The 20,665-nt window shown below is 36.3% G+C and overlaps 2 protein-coding genes across 3 annotated transcripts; both read right to left on the bottom strand.

Moving 5' to 3' along the window:
• Positions 1–6,220: 6,220 nt before the first annotated feature.
• On the bottom strand, positions 6,221–13,958 carry LOC115992969. Of its 2 annotated transcripts, XM_031117221.1 has the most exons (8): positions 13,706–13,958; positions 13,382–13,598; positions 11,295–11,357; positions 10,955–11,085; positions 8,520–8,557; positions 8,392–8,437; positions 7,550–7,714; positions 6,221–6,639 (listed from the first exon to the last, which is right to left on the bottom strand). In XM_031117221.1, exons 1-8 carry the CDS (start codon positions 13,845–13,847, stop codon positions 6,464–6,466), a joined length of 978 nt encoding a protein of 325 aa, XP_030973081.1. In that variant the 5' UTR covers positions 13,848–13,958; the 3' UTR covers positions 6,221–6,463. The 2 variants fall into 2 exon arrangements, with proteins under 2 accessions (XP_030973081.1, XP_030973082.1); XM_031117222.1 differs by lacking the exon at positions 11,295–11,357.
• A 1,822-nt stretch (positions 13,959–15,780) lies between these two features.
• On the bottom strand, positions 15,781–18,996 carry LOC115991315. The gene is made up of 4 exons (XM_031115022.1): positions 17,451–18,996; positions 17,106–17,310; positions 16,778–16,956; positions 15,781–16,678 (listed from the first exon to the last, which is right to left on the bottom strand). Exons 1-4 carry the CDS (start codon positions 18,994–18,996, stop codon positions 16,464–16,466), a joined length of 2,145 nt encoding a protein of 714 aa, XP_030970882.1. The 3' UTR covers positions 15,781–16,463.
• Between the last annotated feature and the right edge of the window lie 1,669 nt (positions 18,997–20,665).

Genomic DNA, 20,665 nt, shown 5'->3' with positions numbered 1-20,665 from the left:
GTTTGAGCCCCTCTTTGTACGTTGTAATAATTTTTCGCATTAATAAAAATTGTTGTTATTTTATTTCGCACGTTTTGTCTCTATGCCTTTTTTTTTTTTTAATTTACAAACGCTGCTCGGCACCATAATATAGCATCTAAATCAATGACGACTAAGACCAAAATACTTGATAATAAAAAGATGTCGCCATGATTTTAATAGAAATGCTTGGCACAATAAGGCCGACCAGTGAAAAGTAATACTTACCCCATGCTAGCCGAGAAGAAAAACGAAGGTTTGATGCCGTGTAAGGAATAACCATTTGAAAGTATATCACCCACCAAATGAACAGCCTTCTTATACGACTAAATGCTGGAGCGTTCCACCACCTTCCTTACACCTTTATTGACCTTAACCTTTTATGGTGTTTAAGCCGTGGATGAAATGACCTGACATTTTTATCAAGTAACCCATCTTACGAAATTCAAACCTTTTCTTATCCAAGTATTTGGTTTCCCCACTGGCTTGGGTCTGAGGACCATACAAGGCCTTGGTTCTGTCCAAAACTTGTAATAATTATAATTCTTTGTACTTGGTTTCCCCATAGGCTTGGGTCCGAGGACTATGCAAGACCTTGGTTCTGTCCAAAACTTGTAATTTTTATAATTCTTTGTACTTGGTTTCTCCATAGGCTTGGGTCCGAGGACCATGCAAGGCCTTGGTTCTGTCCAAAACTTGTAATTTTTATAATTTTTTGTACTTGGTTTCCCCATAAGCTTGGGTCCGAGGACCATGCAAGGCCTTGGTTCTGTCCCTAGGCTCCTATGCTGAACGGGCCTGGGCCGCGAATTTACTAGGCCAGCAAATTAAGAGGTATTTCCGTAGTCTTTGATCACGCGGTACTTTTTGGCGTCCCAGTGTTCGAGGTGCGCTTCTTGAGACTCCTTTAGCCTCAGGGTTGCAGACGACGTTGGAAATCGAGCCAGAGACATTTTGTCTGTAGCGTTCCTTGGGACGCTGCGTGAATTAAATGCCACCGGTCTACTTCTGGGCATAAATAGGATAGGGGGTCACTTCACTTGCACATGAACTCTCCTGTTCCCTTCAGAACCATACTTCTTCCATATCCGCGATCTTTCTTTCTAGTGCCACTGCCTCAAAACAAGATGCTTGAGGCGTGGATGGGGATGAAAGGTCTCCGCACGCTTCAGAGGCATCGAATCCTTAAGGTGATATGGTATGGACAAGGATGGCACAGATTCAAGCCAGTCCTCCGTTTTGACAGGAGGAAGATGGTATTCCTCCCTCTTTTAGTCAAAATCCGAAGCAGGTTTTGGTCATGCCAGATTTTTGGTATGTCAGAAGAAGGAATTTCCGCCATCAGCGCCGTCTGCCTTGTAGCAGGCGAGTTTTTGCGAGGGCTCCCCAACTTCCAGCTCCCTGCACCTTTTCTGTAGATGGTGTTAGCCTGAGGTCAGGTTCCCTGTCCCTTTTCTTCACCGGTGCAGGTCCCAAGTTGGGTTCTTTGGTTGCCTGAGTTATGGGCATGTAGAAGCGTCGAGGAATGGTTTCCTTAGACGACATCTTGGAACAATAGCCAATCTCTCATCTGCGCCTTTTTTTTTTTTTTTTTTTTTCATTCTATTGTCTCTTTTCTTTTCGCTTGCGTAATTAGTTATAATGTAAGCTTGTTTCAGCTTTTTATCGTACACTGTACTGTTCCTTTGTCTTAATAAAATATGTGGCTATTTCTCTATACATATCTTTCTTCTCCATAACAACTACTTTATGCATGAATATTAAATATAAACTTGCCCTTAATGATATTCCAGGCAGAAAAATGCCTTAACACAGATTCCTACTAGTTTAAACTTACAAATATTATCAAGCATAACAAGGTTAAACCTCAATAAATTAAACTCTTGGAACTAACCGGGATAACCGCTGAGTGCTGCGCGATGCATGCTAGAGTGATGTCCGAGAACGATAAACTCTAAATAATTCGTCCGAGAGGGTAGCCGAGTAGCGAGGGACTTTGGTTGTGCTTTTGGGTAATATGTTGCGCCGTATCGCATCAACCCCTTTGATACTGGGGATCCGAGGGTAGACCGAGGAATCTGCGCAATCAAGGTATTAACCCATCTGTTAACGCGGAGTTCTCTTCGGATGGATTTCGAGGTTTATGGGCCATAGTTTTTTTTTTAGATAGTTGGTTCCTCATCCAAGTAGTTGGTTTCCCCATAGGCTTGAGTCCGAGGACTATGCAATGCCCTGGTTCTGTCCAAAACCTAGTTTTCCTCATCCAAGTAGTTGGTTTCCCCATAGGCTTGAGTCCGAGGACTATGCAATGCCCTGGTTCTGTCCAAAACTTAGTTTTCCTCATCTAGGTAGTTGGTTTCCCCAGAGGCTTGAGTCCGAGGACGATACAATGCCTTGGTTCTGTCCAAAACCTAGTTTTCCACATCCAGGTAGTTGGTTTCCCCAGAGGCTTGAGTCTGTGGACCATGCAATGCCTTGGTTCTGTCCAAAACCTAGTTTTCCACATCCAGGTAGTTGGTTTCCCCAGAGGCTTGAGTCCATGGACCATGCAATGTCTTGGTTCTGTCCAAAACCTAGTTTTCCACATCCAGGTAGTTGGTTTCCCCAGAGGCTTGAGTCCGTGGATCATGCAATGCCTTAGTTCTGTCCAAAACCTAGTTTTCCACATCCAGGTAGTTGGTTTTCCCAGAGGCTTGAGTCCGTGGACCATGCAATGCCTTGGTTCTGTCCAAAACCTAATTTTCTCTTTGTGTGGGATCTTAGCTTTAGGGGAGTTAGCTCCTCAGCCGAGCCCCTAGAGTTTATCCATACGATTAACGCTACCAAGTGCCTAGTTTGCTCTTTACGGGGGACCTTGGTTTTAAGGGAGTTAGCTCCTCAACCAAGCCCCTAGTCAAGAAACGCAGTCCCTAGCAGAGCTTTATACTAGAACTCTATAACCAACGGTTAGAAATAACGAAGAAACTCTATCGACCCACTTCCTATACCAACACACAAGCCCTTCCCACAGACGGCGCCAATTGTAAGGACACGATTCGTGGCGGACCGTAACGGTGTCGAGTTCGCACGTAAAAAGGCCCAAACAATATCATTTGTAGAGCGTGGGTTTGGAAAGCTAGGTCTTGATCGACAGGCGGTGGGTTTTTCGTGGTGTTCATACAAGGTTAAGTTTTCCTTCACCCATGGAGTCTTTCTCCTGGAGGTGGGCTGGGAGGCTCTGGTTTTTTGACCATTTTTCCCGGCCCCCCCCACTAGGTTCCTTATTTTTCCTTTTATACTAGCCTACGTCCACTGTCCTTCGTCCACGTATAGGGTCAACATTTCCAAGACTGATACTTGTCCCATCAGTCTAATCCCAGAATTGTGGGGGATGATTGATAAGGCTGGAGAATACGGCTCTGCTAGATGCAAAGTCTTATCTGGGAAGGGTCATAAGGGTAATTTTCCCAAGATATTTTAGGTCTCTTTTCAAATTTAGTCCAATTCCAATTTTACCCCTTTATTCCGGTAGGATTTTGGATCTGCCGAGGACTAAACTGTCCTCGGCTGTATTCCAAAACAGTTTTATGCTCCGTGTTTATCGGGCTTGGGCCATAACTCTCCTCGGCTTGGGCCTTTGGACTCTCCACGAGCAAATGGGCCTGGCCCATAGATTATTGGGCCCCACAAGTTTTTTTTTAAAATTTTTTTTCTACACTTTTAACAAAAAGTTTTTAATTTTAGTTAAATAAATTGTTCTCAAACGTACCCTAAATAGTTCATTTGATTAAAACTATTCATGAATAGTTTATCAATCTTCAATTTTAGAGGTAATTAAACCTGCTGAGGTAAATTTTTTTCATTTTTTTTTTATAAAGCTAATCTCTCTCTCTCTCTCTCTCTCTCATAGTCTTATGAAGAGATACTAATGATATTATTATTTTGCTTCTCATGACGTTGAGGTGGGTATACTTCGCATTAATGAGCTCTTGGCTCAACTAGAAAGAGAATAACTCTAGGATCTAGAGATAGTCACACGGATCAATAATTGTCTTTGCGTTGGATTTGGACAATCTATAACATGGACGAAATGGTTTGTTTAATTAAACATTTTCTTGGCTCCTCTCCAATGGAATGACATGGAAAGACTGGTTCAAAACAATCATTATTGTTAAAAATGTTAAAGAATATATATAGTTGGCTCAAGGTCAGGCCTTATTATAATATGAAGAACCTGAACTTGAGTCTTGCCATATGCATGTGCATGGGGAATAGTAACAAAAATAAGTGAGGATAGATAAACCCTCGTTAGAAAATGACAAAAACCATTAACTGGAAATCTTTATAGGAAAAGGACTTTAGCTGGATATTAAGACGTACATCATCTTCAGAAGGACCAGATCTTTGCTATATGTGGATTACATAATTGCTAGTTTGTTCACTCTATTGAAAGGTCACTGGCTATGAAGAGAGAAGAAAAGTAGTATCAAACAGCCCACAAGGGGACCATAAGAAGCAGTTAATAATCGAAGTGTGAAACTACTTGATTATCGTTTTAGTAGCTTGGTCAGTTACATGTTAATGACTTGGCAAGATGCATTAATAATGGAATGAGAACTACAAGTTACATACCTTGGGAGAAACCATAATTCTTGCTTCTAAAAAAAATATTGAAAAACATGAACACATTCAGGTGGCCTTGGGTAAGAAACTTGGCCAACAAGTTTCAGGACTTGAGTTCGAGCCTCAACAACTAGTTGTGTGTTGGTATTCCTTATATCCTATCTACATCCCAAATGGTTAACCTAACTTAACTGACCAGGAATATGGGATCTTGCTTGGGAGCGATTAGAATACTACTATGTTTACTCCTAAGTATGAAAGCCACACTGGTCACCCTCTCCCTTAACCATTTTTTTCTTACAAAAAAAAAAATGGTATTTGTCTTACACCTACCACCTAAAATGATAACTTCAAGTTCAAAAAATTAACTGGTACCACAGGTGGAGTGCCCCGCCGATAGAAACTAAAATCTTGCCTTCCTAAATTGAAATCTTAACTCTACCACCTCTTGTTGCTTAAAAACTAGCACCACAGGTGGATCGCCCTGGCCGGGGAATTAAAATCTTGTCTCCCTAAATTGAAATCCTAACTCAGCCGATTCTTATTGCATACCAGGCACCAGCCACCAATTAGGTACATAGATGGCCGAAGGCAATCGACAATGAGGGAAGGAGAGGGGTTTCCATGGGTGGATCTTTTCATTGCACGTTCAAATATTGAATTTGTCGACAAATATCTTAACATCCAACGATAAGATTTTAGCCTCACAAACATCGAAATGGCCTTCAAAAACCACGACCAAGATCCTTTTGAGTGCAATAGATTATAGCCATCAAAGATATATGGGTCAAGAACTGGATCAACCAGTTATGTTTGTTAAGCTCCCCTCTACTTTGGACATCCAACCAATGACAAACGAGCATTATGGAATCAAATAGAATACCAACCATAACTACCAACAAAATCGATTGAAAAGGCTTGAGTCGAACTTGATCAGTCAGTTGAATTGGATTTCCAAAAGTCATTAGTTAGCGCTAGTATCATCAAGCAAATCTATATAGATGAAATATGTGAATAAGTTAATTAATTTCTCATTTGCTTATCAATTATTTTACTTTGGAGGTATCAAAATATTGCTTATTTTAAAAAGACAAGAACACAATGTATAAGTACTTACAATTACATCAAATATAACTTGAACTCAACTATTTTAATAATGTAATTTATTTTATTGAAAAAGTTAAAGTATTTTGTCATTTTTGGCCATAATATCAAATTAAAAATTAATTTTCGAAATATTTTTATATAAAAAAAAGAAACATTAAATGATGTCCACTTAAGATGGACCAAGAAAAGGGGATGGTAGTTAAAACTTTATGCCAATGTTAGAATGATCATTATAATGTAATATACAATGCAATTGCTTGATGTTAAACGTTATATAGAATCCTGAGTATCATGATCAAGAAACATACATATTTTTTTTAATAAGTGATCAATCCCTACATTGTTGAAAGTAAAAAAGAAATAAAGCTAATTAGCTTTGGGCCAATAATATATAGTATTTGCTATTAGTTTTCCAACATCTAGCAAGTGATGCTTAGCCTTAAAATGTCTTAATTTAACTAGAATTAAGTATGCTGTCAAAAAATCTGAATGAAAAAAAAATGAGCACTTGGTAATTTGAATTATCAAAAATTTCCACAGTTATCAATGGTTCAATTAGCTTTGATATTTTCATATATTCTCAGCCCCTTTCTGCATCAAATTTGCAGTACCTTTCTCCATTACATATTGACAAATCAATTGTATATAGGGATTTAGTGTGAAGACCTTTGTTTTTTTTAACTAATAATTAGCATTAATCTTTCACCTCTCTTAACAGAACTACTAGTAGATTCTTTTAGTGATTTTCGGATAATGCAGCATAATCTTTCACCATTAGAATCTCACCACATAACTTTTGAGGCACTTGTTCTAATGCTTTACCTTCTTGCCATGCTTGCCCTACTGACACTCCTGGTCCAAGATGACGAATATATAGAACAACCTGATCGCTGAAGGGATATGGATGTTTTACTGCCAAAGAAAAAGCAAGATACATGAAAAGAAGTCAGACCAGGCAATATTATTGATGGATCTGCATCTGATACAAATGACAGATACAGTTAACCAACCTTTTGACACAAAATAGACTTTTGAGTCTTTGAAAGTCCAATAGTTATCAATTGATCTTGCAGAAACAGGAATATGCGTGACAAGAAAATATACTACCATAAAAATTGTCATCCCTTTTGGCATGAGAGCTTATTTCCAGTTGCAAATACCTTGTTGATTAATTATAGTTAGAAGTTTGTGATGTGTGAGAAAAGTTAGGCGACATAGCAACTGGAAGTAGAAATTGTGATATGAAAAGGGAAAACACAAGCATGGAAATGTTTGGATACAATTCACAAAAGCAAGGAAACCATAACATGCAAGTCAAAATTCACCCTTCCTCTCTACTCTCTTCTTCTCTCCCTCCATTTGAAACATACACTTTGACTAACTGCATGGTAAGTATTTGAATTACATAACAAAAAGGAATTTTTTAATATGGTACCAGAGATGAGAAAACCCCTTCCTAGAAAGTTACACAAACCTGAAGACTACATTTGCTTGTTTTTTTTTTTTTTTTTTTTTTTTTTTTTCCAAATTTCGTTTATGTATATTCATTTCTAGAGATAATAGGAGTCTAAAATAGTTTCTCCAAAATTTGCTCCACAAAAAGATTCATATAACTTCATGGAGACTTTATAACAAAGGAGAATATATCACTTCTCTCCAAAAAAAGACAAAAACTGGATATAACACCTCTTCATAAGTTCTCTCTCTCTCTCTCTCTCTCTCTCTCTCTCTCTCTCTCTTAATGGTTCTCTTCAAAGTATATCAAGAAAGAAGAGGTTTTTAGCACACTACAAAATTTCAAAAAGTATTGATAATTAATCACCTGGTCTTGGAAAGCCTTGTGGATATTCTTCAAGATCCAAAAGGCCATCCCCAAAATCATATGCTAAATCACAAGGCTGTTCAGTTGACATAACTTCCTTAACTTGTCTCACTTCAAAATACAATGGATAAAAAGAATTTGCAAATGCAGACAGTAATGATCCACCTGAGCCATTAAATATTGGTTAGACACTGCTATTAACAGACAAAAAGGTTAAATCAACCATTTTATCTATGGTGGTGGAGTAATGCATTGAATGAAAATAAAATTAATTCATCAACAATATGATTTGGTCCTGTTCTTGTGTCTCAAACCTCTAGCTTTTATGCATTAGATAATATCAATATGTTGTTGCCACTAGGCCATTGGATCAATATGTTGTTGCCACTAGGCCATTGGATCAGGTGGTAAAGGGTTGGGTTGGGGGTAGGTAGTCAGTTCAAATCTTACCAGTGAAAGAAAAGATCTCTTTTTTTTTTCCTTTTTTTTTCCCCCTGATTTTTGTGCACACAACTGAAATAAACTTCTCCAGTCAGAAAAATTCTCATCAAATCAGATGATTTCAACTGTGATCGCTATACTATGGGACTAACAGATCATTCAAATTGTCCAACTTACCTATGCTAGAAATCATGGAGGAAGAAATAAATGAGAAAATCAACATCACAAACACAAGTAATCTCTTATATAAATGGGAGGAAGATGGAGATCATTCAGATATATGTAAAATATGTAAGGAAATAGGGAGTAATGGGTGTCTGAATATGATTTTAACTAAATACTTCCATTGAAATATGAGTTGTGATCTAAAAAAAGTATTTATCAAAGGAAAACAAAATTACCAATAAATCGTCCATAGGTCTTCCCATCCTTGCAAGAAAATATAGCCTGAGATAAGAAGAAGAATCAATAAAATAACCAACAATATAATATAGCAGGAAAGAGCGACGATCAAGAGTGTAGAATCCACCTTCTTGAAGAAATTAATCCATGCAATAGGCATTGGCCCTGTTTAACAATGTTCAGTACCAATGTCATGAAGTTTCTAAAAGCTAATAGACATTCAATCAGTAATGTCACTTAATAGAGAACTACTAGAAATTACTCAAACAAAGAATCCAACAATAGAAGAAAGGAGAGAAGGGGGGGGGGGGGGGGAAGGGGTGAGAGAGAGAGAGAGAGAGTCCTTTTTCCAAATTGGTAGGCTCCTAGGTGAGGTTAATGCAACCATTATAACCCTGGTTCTAAGGTTCCAAGCCCTTCTATGGGAGTATTTAGGCCAAAAGCCTGCTGTAAACATTATGTATAAATGCAATAACAAGATTTTTGCTAAGGCTTAAGCCTTGCCTAGATGCCTTCATTAGCCAATATCAAAGCAGCATTTATATTGCGGAGAAGTATTCCTGAAAATGCACCGTTGGCTCAAGAGATTATTAAGAAGAGTTATCATGGGGATAAACATCAAGCTAGGTGCACCATAAAAGTGGACATTATGAAGGCTTATGATTAGATGACTGGGACTTCATTTTGCACTGACTTAGTGCTATTGGTGTACCTGGGAGCTTTACTGATTGGCTTAGGGAGCGTATAACCACTCCTAACTTCTCTGTTACCCTTAATGGAAGCCTAGTTGGTTACTTCAAAGGTATGGAGGGGTTGAGGTAGGGTGACCATCTTTCTCCTTTTTTGTGCTAACCATAAATGTGTTTTCTGATTTAATGTAGGTTTCTGGTCAGGTGTCTAAGGCTTTCAAGTTTCATCTTAAATGCTCCAACTTGAACCTAACCCATCTATGCTTTGCTGTTACCTTATGGTGTTCTCAACTGTTGATTTGGCCTCAACACAAATTTTCAAGATGGTTATTGAGGAGTTTCCTTATTTTTTCCTCACAGATTACAGGAATACAAAAATATAGCATTATTAAATAATGAAGCTGTGAGTATTAAATAAGGCAATCTACCTAAATCTACCTAACTGCATTACATCATGGTCATATAATTTTATGTTTTAATCGTAACAAACCTATGAAACCTTTTAAGAGTACGAAACACACACACACATACACACATGAATGAGAAAGACCATTGAGTCATTGGCCCAAAACACACACACACAGAGATATATATATATATATATATATATATTATATATCAAATTCTCAAAAACAAGGTTGTTCCTTTTACATGATTTGATTTGCAACCTCCCACTCATGCAACTTCATTGACAGAATGAACAGATAAATCAAGCATTCACTGTCAGTAAAAACTACATGACCTTTAAGGCCTTCCCAAGAAGCATACCACACTCATAAGAGAGGGAAAACTCCTGCATGGCTCATCCCCCACCCTCCTCCCCTCCCTCCATTTTCCCTTTTAACCCTTTTCTGGGAGGTTCAGGAAACCTAACAGTGATAAATAAGCAGAAATTAACATGCCACAACCTATTGTGGTGTAATTCCTTAACAACGAGTCAATTAAATGAGTATTATTTTAAAATGTCCCACATTGATCAGAACAAAGTATGATCCCACAACTAGGATGATTAAACACTTAAGGCACAAATGCTCACTCTACATGGGTGATGAGGACAAGGAAGAGCTCAAGGAAAAAGAATATTAAATATACAAAGATTCAAAAGTTGTGGTCTAGTTTTGATGTCAGACCTTCTTTGCACCTTTGATAGGTCATTTTAGTTATTAGTATTGAGTCTTTTAGGTTGAGAAGCTGTTAGATCAGTTTTAATTAAGGTCTATTAGAATAAAGGCAATTTGGTAATTTCCAGAAATCTGGAATGGGCTGTCTTTGGCCGTACCAAAGGCCCATGAGTCTTACTTTATGTTTACGTATTATTAAGTCTTTTATTTAATTATTATTAGTATTCCTATTCATTCTAGAAATTGGTTATTTAGAGTCCAAGTCCTACTAGGAAGAGGATAACTATAGCCTCTATATAAAGGCACTTTTGTGGTCATGTTATGGCAGAATGATTTGATTAATAAAATTCAGCAGCTTATTTTAAGCTTTGTTTGTGTGATGCAAACTTCTCCGAGGTGTGATGCCAAGGAACCCTAGGTGTGATGCTTAGGAAGACCTAGGCGTGATTGTGTTTTATTTATGTTATTTTTTGTTTATCCCCTGTTTCAGCCCCAAAACAGCAGTCAACATTCATACTTCTTCTAACCTAAACTCTTAAACATCACTTCTTATTCAAGAATTCATCAAGAAACCTAGTATAGTGCTAAACTTTCTTAACAGTCCTGCATCAGTGGGCCTTCCTTTTTGTATTGTCTGTCTGTGTTCCCTCTACATAAATTACTTTTCAAAAGGCACAAACTCAAATTGGATCAATTTTCCAAGATAAATTAAAACATGACCAAATAGTCATAGCAAAATTTACTTGAGTTACCTCCACTTGTCCGGCAGTTGTAATATTCAAGCATTACACCATCTTCACTAGACAACGTGGATGCAGTTTTCTTTGCTAGCTTAGGATCCTCGTATCGTGTACCAGCTATCTGCCAAGCTCTTGATATAAGCCTACACACATTTGTCCAAACAAACTAAAGTATTCAGAATTCTTTATTAGATTTTATTATAATTATTCAAATACCTGTTAATTTATTAGAACATATCAAATAGAATTAGATTGAAACATGGATACGAGAGTAAAGAAATCAGTTTAGATGGGAAAAGCAAATGTAACATTAGGAATTCAACATGGCTTGACAAGCTTATTGAGATACAACCTAGGGTTCAGCAAGTTCAGCAAATGGTAACGCCTTTCCTCAGGAATATCTTCAATCTTTTTCCTGAAGTTCACACCAACAAAAATTTAAAAAAAAAAAAAAAAAATGAAATAAATAAACAACAAAGACCAAAAGAAATCCAAGTTGTAATGGCTTAACAACTGCCAACTACCACCACATCAAAAACAAAATCAAAAGAAAGTTTCAAAGAAATTCCAATTATTTTTTTCATGAACAAAACATAAATTTATTCCTAAGTACTCTAGCTCAAATGGCCATTTTCAAAAGGTGTGGTCTTGGCTTAAGATCCATGTGGGGTTTGTAAAACTTAGCCATCAAGATATTTTTTTTTAACAAAATTGACCATCTTACTATCATTTCACAACATTTATTTATATATTTAGTCAATGAAGTCTTACTCAAATGTCACTTCCTTTTCCTACAAAAACTATGCAGATGCTAAAAACTCACTGGATGCCTGGGTTTTTAACTTAACAATAAAAAATTACTATGCATTTTATATCTATGGCTTACACACACTGTGACTATTAAACACATTAGGGACTAAAAGCAATCACTTTAAGTTTGTTTGTGAAAATAATGTTTTATTGAGTAAAGAAACAGAAGCACACCAGTACACAGAACATACTTAGTACAGCACAACTAAAATCTAAAGTTACAATGACCAATGAGATCTAATAAGTTTGAAAAAGAAAAAAGTCTTGTTGCTGCCATCCATTCATGCAAAGTTCTAAAAATCTGCAGTTTCAAATCTAAAATAGTCCATTCACATCCTTCAAAATTTCTAGCATTCATTTCTCTCCAAATGCACCACATCAAGCAATGCCGGATGGCCTTCCTGATCTCATTGTTACTATGTTTACCAAAACAGCCTTGCCAACAAGCTAGTAAGTCTACAATCCCTCTAGACACCACCCACTAAACCCCAAAGAGGCTAATTATCACATTCCACATGTCTCTAGGAAACAGACAATGAAGAAGAAAATAATCAATTGTCTCCCAACCTCTCTTGCTCACACAACACCAACTCACCAAAATAGATTTTCTTTTCCTCAAGTTATCCACTGTTAAGATTTTCCACAAAGATAAATTCCAGATAAAGAGAGCAAGACTTGTTCACACTTTAGGCTTCTAAATACTTTTCCAAGGGAAATTCACCCCTCCACTAGGGGCTAAGGCTTTTTAACATGACTAACCTCAAAGCCCTATCGAATAGACGGCTTCCATAAAAGCTTATCCTTTCCATGACCTCACACAGATGCAGAGTAAATTATATCCAAGAAAAATGGACTCCAAGTCCCAATCTTGTACTTTTCGTATAAATTCAACACCCAACGAATAAAGTCATTGCAAAATTGGATGTGATCTGTTATTGAAGCTTCCTTATCACATGTTACACGAAACAATTTAGGGAAGGACTCCTTCAAAGACACATCACCACACCAAACGTCCAGCTAAAACTTAACTCTGGTTCCATCTCCTGCCCCAGACATAAAGAAACTCGAAAACTTAGCCCAACCCCTCTATACATTTGCATTCGCTAATCCCATTAAAAAAAAAAAAACACTAACAACATTGGTACACCATCCTCCCCTTAGCGAGCCATACTTCATCTCAACTTCCCTCCGCGGCTCCGCCACAATGCCTCCTTCTCCACACCACGATCACTTTATGTTATTTAGGACTCAAACGATCACTTTAAATTTGTTAGGGACTAAAAATAGATCACTTTAAACTTCAAGGACTAAAATCACTCATGAGCTAAAGCCTAAAGTTTAGGCACCAATAGTCTATTCAGGCATATATTTATTTACAAGATAAGTTCATTCAATTTCTAAATTACAAGTACAACATAGCAATATAAATCAAATTATCAACACAAGAGAACACAATTGAAAACAGTGCAATGAACTCAAAACAAAAAAATCCCATTAGACCCACTTCACTGTTTTTGTTTCTACATCTACAGGTCCCATTAACCATCAAAATTTCATTCCATATGACTCAAAAAAACAAACCCATTACTGAAATTATCCAAATAGAACTAATAAAAGTAAGAACTTTACCAAAGATATGCAGCTGGATTATAAGAAGAAGGGTCCAGAGGAATCAAATCCTTAGGAGGGTCAAGAAATGTGACCACATCTTGTTCATCCAAGTAAGCTTTTTTACCATTGTCAACTATTTCATAAGGTTTCTCATCCCAAGCTGACACGTAAGCTCTCTCGTCTCCACCGACGGCCCGGAATGCGCCACCTGGCTTATGAGTGTACAATTTTATACCTGTAATTACAATAAAGGAATGAAATTTTGCCAGTGAAAAATGTTAATTAAAAAAAAAAAAAAAAATTATGCTGATATGGGAACACTTGGGGGAGTGATATGCTCACCTGTGGAATCAGTGAAACACAGACGTGGCCGCCGTTGATTTGGGGGGAAGATGAGTTGGCGGGAGATGGGTGAAGGAGAGTACAGGCTGGAGGAAAGCCGCAGGTGATGGTTGCACTTGCAGTTGGAGGTAGTTGCCTTCATTTTGGGTGAGTGTGTTGGATGGGAGGCTTTTGAGTTTGGACTTTGGAGGCAAAGTGTGTGTTTCGTTTCGGGGACACAAACATAATAATCTTCTGGTTTAATCAAGCTCTATATATGGTGTGTCTAAATGGTGTTTCTATATAGAGTCTCTAAATGGTGTTTCTTTTTATTTTTCCTTTTTTTTTAAGGAAAAAATGTTTTTGGGTCAAATATAAAGCCTGCAGTAAAGTCCCACTACTTTTTTTTAGTAAAAAGAAGTACTATTATTTTTTTTTAGGCCAATTTTCAAATATTTAAGATAAAGTTTTATACACGTATACTTAAATTAAATTATAGTAATAATTTTATCTTTTGTGTGCGCGCGTGTGTATATATATATATATATATATATATAATTACACACTTCTTCTTTGAAGTTTAGAAAAATGACACACCACTCAAAATTTGAAAAGAAAGAATATTTTCCTCCCTTGATATCTGATTGACCACTTTATTAAATAATAGTATTTAAAATGGTGTGTGCTAACATGCCCTCTGTTTAAAGGTAGATTCAGAAATTATCCTCCATTTTAGAATTAAAATTCATTGTTTTAATTTTTTTAATTAAAGTGTATTTAAAAATATTAAGCATGAATTTTTCTTCTTATTATTTTTTCATTTTTCAATGGGTTATGGAGAGATTTGTCATTGCAATTTTTTTATACTTGATAAATTTAAAATTTTTATTCTAAATTTATCAATTATTTTTTTATTAATTATGGTTAAACTTTTGTAAAGAGATTTTTATAGAAATTTAGAATATTTCGTTACTAATATATATAAACAAAAGGGGAGAAGTATTTATTTTTACAAGCTTCAAGGGAGAGGATTTTTTTTTTTTTTTTTTTTTTAAAGTTTGGAGTGGAGTGTCATTCTCTCAAATCTCAAGGGAGGAGAGTGTAATTCTCAAAAAAAAAAAAAAAAAAGTTATAATGGTCAAATAATTTCGTTCCCTGATTTCTTTCCTTAATATGATTTCACTTTTTTTTTTTTTTTTTTTTAAGGACCAAAAATCCTAAACTATATTTCAAAATGTTTTTTGACACATGTACGAAGTTTAAGTACTAAATTATCTATAATGAAATTTTAGGGAGCGTAAAGACATTTTTTTAATCACCCATGGAGAGGGGTTTCCATGGGTGGATCTTTCCATTGCATGTTCAACTCTTGAATTTGTCGACAAATATCTTAACATCCAACAACCGGATTTTAGCCTCACAAACATCGAAATGGCCTTCAAAAACCACGACCAAGATCCCTTCGAGTGCAATAGATTATAGTCATCAAAGATCAATCAGTTATGTTTGTTAAGCTCCCCTCTACTTTGGACATCCAACCAATGACAATCGAGCTTTATGGAATCAAATAGAATACCAATCATAACTACCAACAAAATCGATTGAAAAGGCTTGAGTTGAACTTGATTTGTCAGTTGAATTGGGTTTCCACAAGTCATTAGTTAGCCCTAGTATCATCAAGCAAATCTATATAGATGAAATATGGGAATAAGTTAATTAATTTTTTATTTGCTTATCAATTATTCTACTTTGGAGGTCTCAAAATATTGTTTATTTTAAAAAGACAAGAACACAATGTATAAGTACTTACAAGTTACACTTGCTATTTAAAATATAATTTATTTTGTTGAAAAAAAGTATTTTGTCATTTTCGGCCATAATTTTAAATTAAAAACTAATTTTTGAAATATTTTTATATAAAATGAGAAACATTAAATGATGCCCACTTAAGATGGACCAAGAAAAGGGGATGGTAGTTAAACCTTTATGCCAATGTTAGAATAATCATTATAATGTGGTATACAATGCAATAGCTTGATGTCAAACGTTGCTTGATGTCAGACATTATACAGAATCCTGAGTATCATGCATGGTTTTAAAAACCGGTACGGTGAAAGAACCGGAAAATGAGCTAATTACCGGTTTTATGGTCGGACCGGGGTCCGACCGATGGTCGAACCGGTGACGTCATAAATAATTTAATTAATATTTATTTAAATTATATAAATAATTAATAATTTTTTAATATACTAAAAACATAATTAGGCTCATGACTAGCATATTACAAAGAGTTCACTGCCACACATTTACTGATTTACAACATTTATCAACAAGTCATTGAAAGCCCATCAAAAAATCCTCCTCTAATTAGGCAATTAGAGGGAAAAACAGTTAACAATTTGTACAAAATGGTGACTTGGATTATCATTCATATTCTATTCTATTCAATAGATACACATTCATATTCTATTCAACAAACTCAACAATTTATACAAAATGGTAACTTGGCTTATCATTCTCCCTGCTTTGCTTCAAATCCACCCAAGTTACCATCCAACCCCGACCACAAAAAATGTAGGACATCCAAACAAACTCAACTCATCTATAGTTTTGTCTTCTAATAAAAAAATACACATACCACAACAGTAAGTTCATTAGTCATTACATTTACATCCAAATGACAAATGAAAAATAACAAATAAGTTCATTACATCCAAATAGCAAATAAGTTATAAAGTTTCAAAAAAACTACTAAGTTTTAACTTTTAAGACCCAAGCTTCATTTGTTATGAAGAAAATTAAAATCAATATCATCATGTGAACCAAATGCTCCACCACTAGCATCATCATCATCATCCTCATCTTCATCTTCTTCAACTTCAACATGAATAGGATGATTTTTATCTCTAAATCCGGGAGGAGCATCATCTTCATCACCAAATGATTCCAAATTAATGTCATCATCATCATCCTCAATCACTTCATTGTCCATATCTATACAAATTCCAAAACCAAAGAACAATATCATTTCTCATAAATAATAAATGGTCTAATTAAAATATGCATCTAAGCAAAGAATTGTTATAAACTAACCTCTTTGTACATGGCTAGAAGACCCTTCTTCAATTGGATAGGCTCCCTCTTCATATAATGCATTTTCTATCTCCTCATGATCAAGAAATGGAGGTTCCTCATCTTCCACTACCCAAAATTCAGTTTTATCGATACTTGCATAGTCAATAGGATCAAAATTGAACTTCTTTCTTTTGACTCTATATCATGAGATGAACATAATTAATAATTTGTTTAGTAACCAAATCACTTATATTTAACAATCACAAAGAACCCACTTGACCAAATCAATGAATCATTCATATTTCCCCACAAAAACATTGAAACAAAGAAACTATATAATATATACCTTTCTTTCAATCGGTAGTTATAATGAACAAATACAAGATCATTAAGTCGTTGATGCTCCAATCTATTTCTTCTTTTGGTATGTATTTGTTCAAAAGCACTCCAATTCCGCTCACATCCCGAAGAGGCAGCTGTTTGGCTAAGGATCCGAATTGCAAACTTTTGTAAGGTTGGAGCACAAGATCCAAACAACGTCCACCACTCATCTAAGTTCCATATAAAACACAAAACAATAATACAATGAATCAATAAACACAACTATACTTATCCCAAAAATATAAAAAGGAACTATGATCTTTAAAACATATTTTTATTTTATTAGTAGTTAAAGTAAACATTATCTTACCCGGCTGAGATGTCTTGGCTGATTCTTGAGCAAGTTGAGTTCCAAAAGTTTGTTCACGCTCTCGAAATAGCCTTAATTCCTCCACCAACTTCAACCGACCAACTGAAACTTTTGATTCAATAACATCTGTCACAGCAGATTGTGTCTCTAGCCTCTTATTAAGAGTGGATGTGTCATATTGGAATGCAGGATTCAACCAATAAGCAGCAGCATGAATATCTCTATAGAATTGATTATCCCAACGATCCTTGATAATATTAACATAAGGCTCCCATAGTCTCTTTTTGTCCTTGAAAATTTTTTTAATTCCATCAATTACTCTATACATGCCATCATATACATAACCCATAGCTGGTTTTTCATCAGAATCAATAATGCGTAATAAACGAATCAATGGTGACATAATATGCACAATTACATGACAATCATTCCAAAATTGATTATCAAGAATGATTTTCACCACTGCCTTTGCTTTCTTATCTTTTGCATATTTTGATTCAACATAAAATTTGCTAGTCACCAATGCTTGTAAGTCATGCTTATGTTCCTTAAGACTCCCTAAGGCAATGAAAGTAGTAGCAAACTTAGTTGGCCCTGGACGCACAATTTCCGTCCAATTTTTTCTAGTCCTCAACCAAGCTTGCAAAGCCACATGGTTATAGATGAACACAGTGATCTTGGATGCACGCTTTGCAAGTTTAGCTACATGATCCATCTTCCCAATTTCTTTAAAAATTAGGTTTAGGCAATGTGCTGCACAAGGTGACCAACTAATATTCCTATATTTTCCACACAAAATTCTTCCAGCAGCTACATAATTTGCAGCATTGTCAGTGACCAAATGTACTATATTTGCAGGACCAACCCAATTAACAATTTCATCAAACAAGTTGCTTAAATTAATAGCATCCTTAACCAAGTCAGAAGCATCAATAGAACGTATAAAAATAATACCTTTAGGACAATAGACAAGAAAATTAATCAATGTTCTATGCCTAGTATCAGTCCACCCATCAGCCATTATTGTACAACCAGTATCAGCCCAATATGAACGATGAGAATCAACAATCAATTGAACTTCTCTTTTTGCTTCTCTCAACAAAGGCACTCGAAGGGCATGATAATTTGGGCCTCTATATCCAGAACCATAAGAAGCTACAGCATTGAACATAGGCTGATAATAACTAGAATTCACAGCATTAATTGGAATGCAAGCATCATACATCCATCTAGCTACAGCCATATCAACCCTCCACTTCTTTTCTTTGCCAGCAAGCACACTTTTAATAGAAGGTTGAGCTCCCGGTGTTGTCCTAGGAGCGAAGTAATTACCAATGTCACCAACCTTTCTCTTGCCAAGATTGGATCTTTGTGGAAAATTACTAGGACTACTTCTATTTCCTCTACCTAACCCCCTACCTCTAGGAGTAATTTCTTGGACATCTTCAAATTCTGGTGAATCCTCTAATGGCGAATAATTAGATGCTTCTTGATCCTTTTTTGTTTGTTCTTTAGATTTTGAAATTTCCTTCAAATTCTCAACCATTTGGAACCTAACATCATAAGGCACACCTATACATGCAGCCACATCACCTTTAATTCCAGCTAGATGTCTTTTCATCCGATTAATGCCCCCTCCTTTATAAGTTTTCCCACAATGTATACATCTATAACTACTTCTTCCGTCTTTCAACTCTTCAGTTACATGATCCCATGCAGGATCACATTTTGCCCTCACAGATGAAGAATTAGCATTAGACCCAGTTGTAGAAGCACGTTCATTAGATGGCACAGAGGCAGATTCCATTTCACTCAACAATTTCAGACTGTAAACAATATTTCACAAACAATAATATTTCACAAACAATAATATGCTATAAATCAAATCCACAACATAAAATCCACAAGACAACATACTCAGTAAAACACAAATACACTGTAAACAATATTTCACAAACAATAATTCTCTGTAAATCAAATCCACATCATTGATCATTCACAAAATCCACAACACACTCTGTAAAATACTCCGTAATTTATATTTCACAAATAATAACGTATAAAAATCAAATCCACAACATACTCTGTAAAATCTCTGTAAACTAATAATTGACAGATAAAAGTAACCACTTACCAGTGAAGTCACAGAACGGAGAACCTAAGATGAAGCCGAGAACATGAATGGAGAATCTGAGATGAAGCTGAGAGAAATGAAAAAAAAAAAAAAAAAAACCGAGAAAAGAAAATTATCAAAAAAATCAAGTAATCAAAAAATCAAGTAATAATTGAAAGATCGCACTTACCCAGTGAAGTCAAGGAATGGAGAACCTGAGATGACCGAGAGAAATGAAAAAAAAAAAAAAAAAAAAACAGAACCGAGAAAAGAAAATTATCAAAATCAAGAAATCAAAATCAATTAATCAAGTAATAAAATCAAAAGAAAAGAATGTTAGCTTACCTGATGAAGCCGAGAAGCAGAAAGCAGAGCACTTTAGAGGGCGAGACCGAGAACCCGTAAGGATGAGAAGGAAAAAACCCAAAAAGAAAAAAAAAAACCCAATACTTCAAACCCGTGAGCTTGAGTGAGGCGGAGAGGAAGAAAAATGTTTGAGGCGGAGAGGGCGAGGCAGAGAGGAAGAGACAGAGTGTGAGGCGGAGAGGGCGAGGCAGAGAAGGCGAGGCAGAGTGTGAGGCGGAGAGGGCGAGGTACAGAGGCAGTGAGGCGGAGAGGGCGAGCGGCGACTGGCGAGGCAGTGAGACGGAGAGAGTGAGGCGGAGAGGGCGAGGTCTGAGCGGCGAGGCAGAGAGGCTGTGAGCGGTGAGGAAGAGAGGCTGTGAGCTTGGGTGAGGCGGAGATGTTGAGATTTGAGAGTCTGAGTCTGAAAAATGAAAATGACAAACGCAAAATGAGAGTGAGGCAGTGAGCTTTAGGGTTAGGAATTAGGATTCCAACCTAAAACGACGTAGCTTTGTTGTTTTAGGCTAAAACAACAAAAACTACGTCGTTTTAAGCTGGGAAAAGACAAAAAAAATAAGTAACCGGTCAGGAACCGGTTTAACCGCGCCGGTTCCCGGTTTTCCGGTTGAACCGGCCGGTTTTTACTGTTTCGCAGTTTTTTCATTATTTTCGGTTTTTTAATATAACCGAACCGGATTGATGGCCGGTTCCCGGTTGAACCGGTCGGACCGGCCGGTCCGGTCCGGTTTTTAAAACT

The sequence above is a fragment of the Quercus lobata genome, chromosome 5, assembly GCF_001633185.2.
Source record: "Quercus lobata isolate SW786 chromosome 5, ValleyOak3.0 Primary Assembly, whole genome shotgun sequence".
Classification (NCBI taxonomy): domain Eukaryota; kingdom Viridiplantae; phylum Streptophyta; class Magnoliopsida; order Fagales; family Fagaceae; genus Quercus; species Quercus lobata.
Note: the sequence above shows the minus strand (reverse complement) of the source record. Positions and strands in the feature narration are given on the sequence as shown.

Coding starts and splice junctions, on each gene's coding strand:
- LOC115991315 (XM_031115022.1), bottom strand. CDS start 18,996: ATGGTTGAGAATTTGAAGGAAATTTCAAAATCTAAAGAACAAACAAAA. Junction 17,311..17,450: donor AGCCAAGACATCTCAGCCGG/GTAAGATAATGT, acceptor TATGGAACTTAG/ATGAGTGGTGGACGTTGTTT. Junction 16,679..16,777: donor TTCTAGCCATGTACAAAGAG/GTTAGTTTATAA, acceptor GAATTTGTATAG/ATATGGACAATGAAGTGATT.
- LOC115992969 (XM_031117221.1), bottom strand. CDS start 13,847: ATGAAGGCAACTACCTCCAACTGCAAGTGCAACCATCACCTGCGGCTT. Junction 11,086..11,294: donor CTGAACTTGCTGAACCCTAG/GTTGTATCTCAA, acceptor AAATGTGTGTAG/GCTTATATCAAGAGCTTGGC. Junction 6,640..7,549: donor ACAAGGCTTTCCAAGACCAG/GTGATTAATTAT, acceptor TTTCTTTGGCAG/TAAAACATCCATATCCCTTC.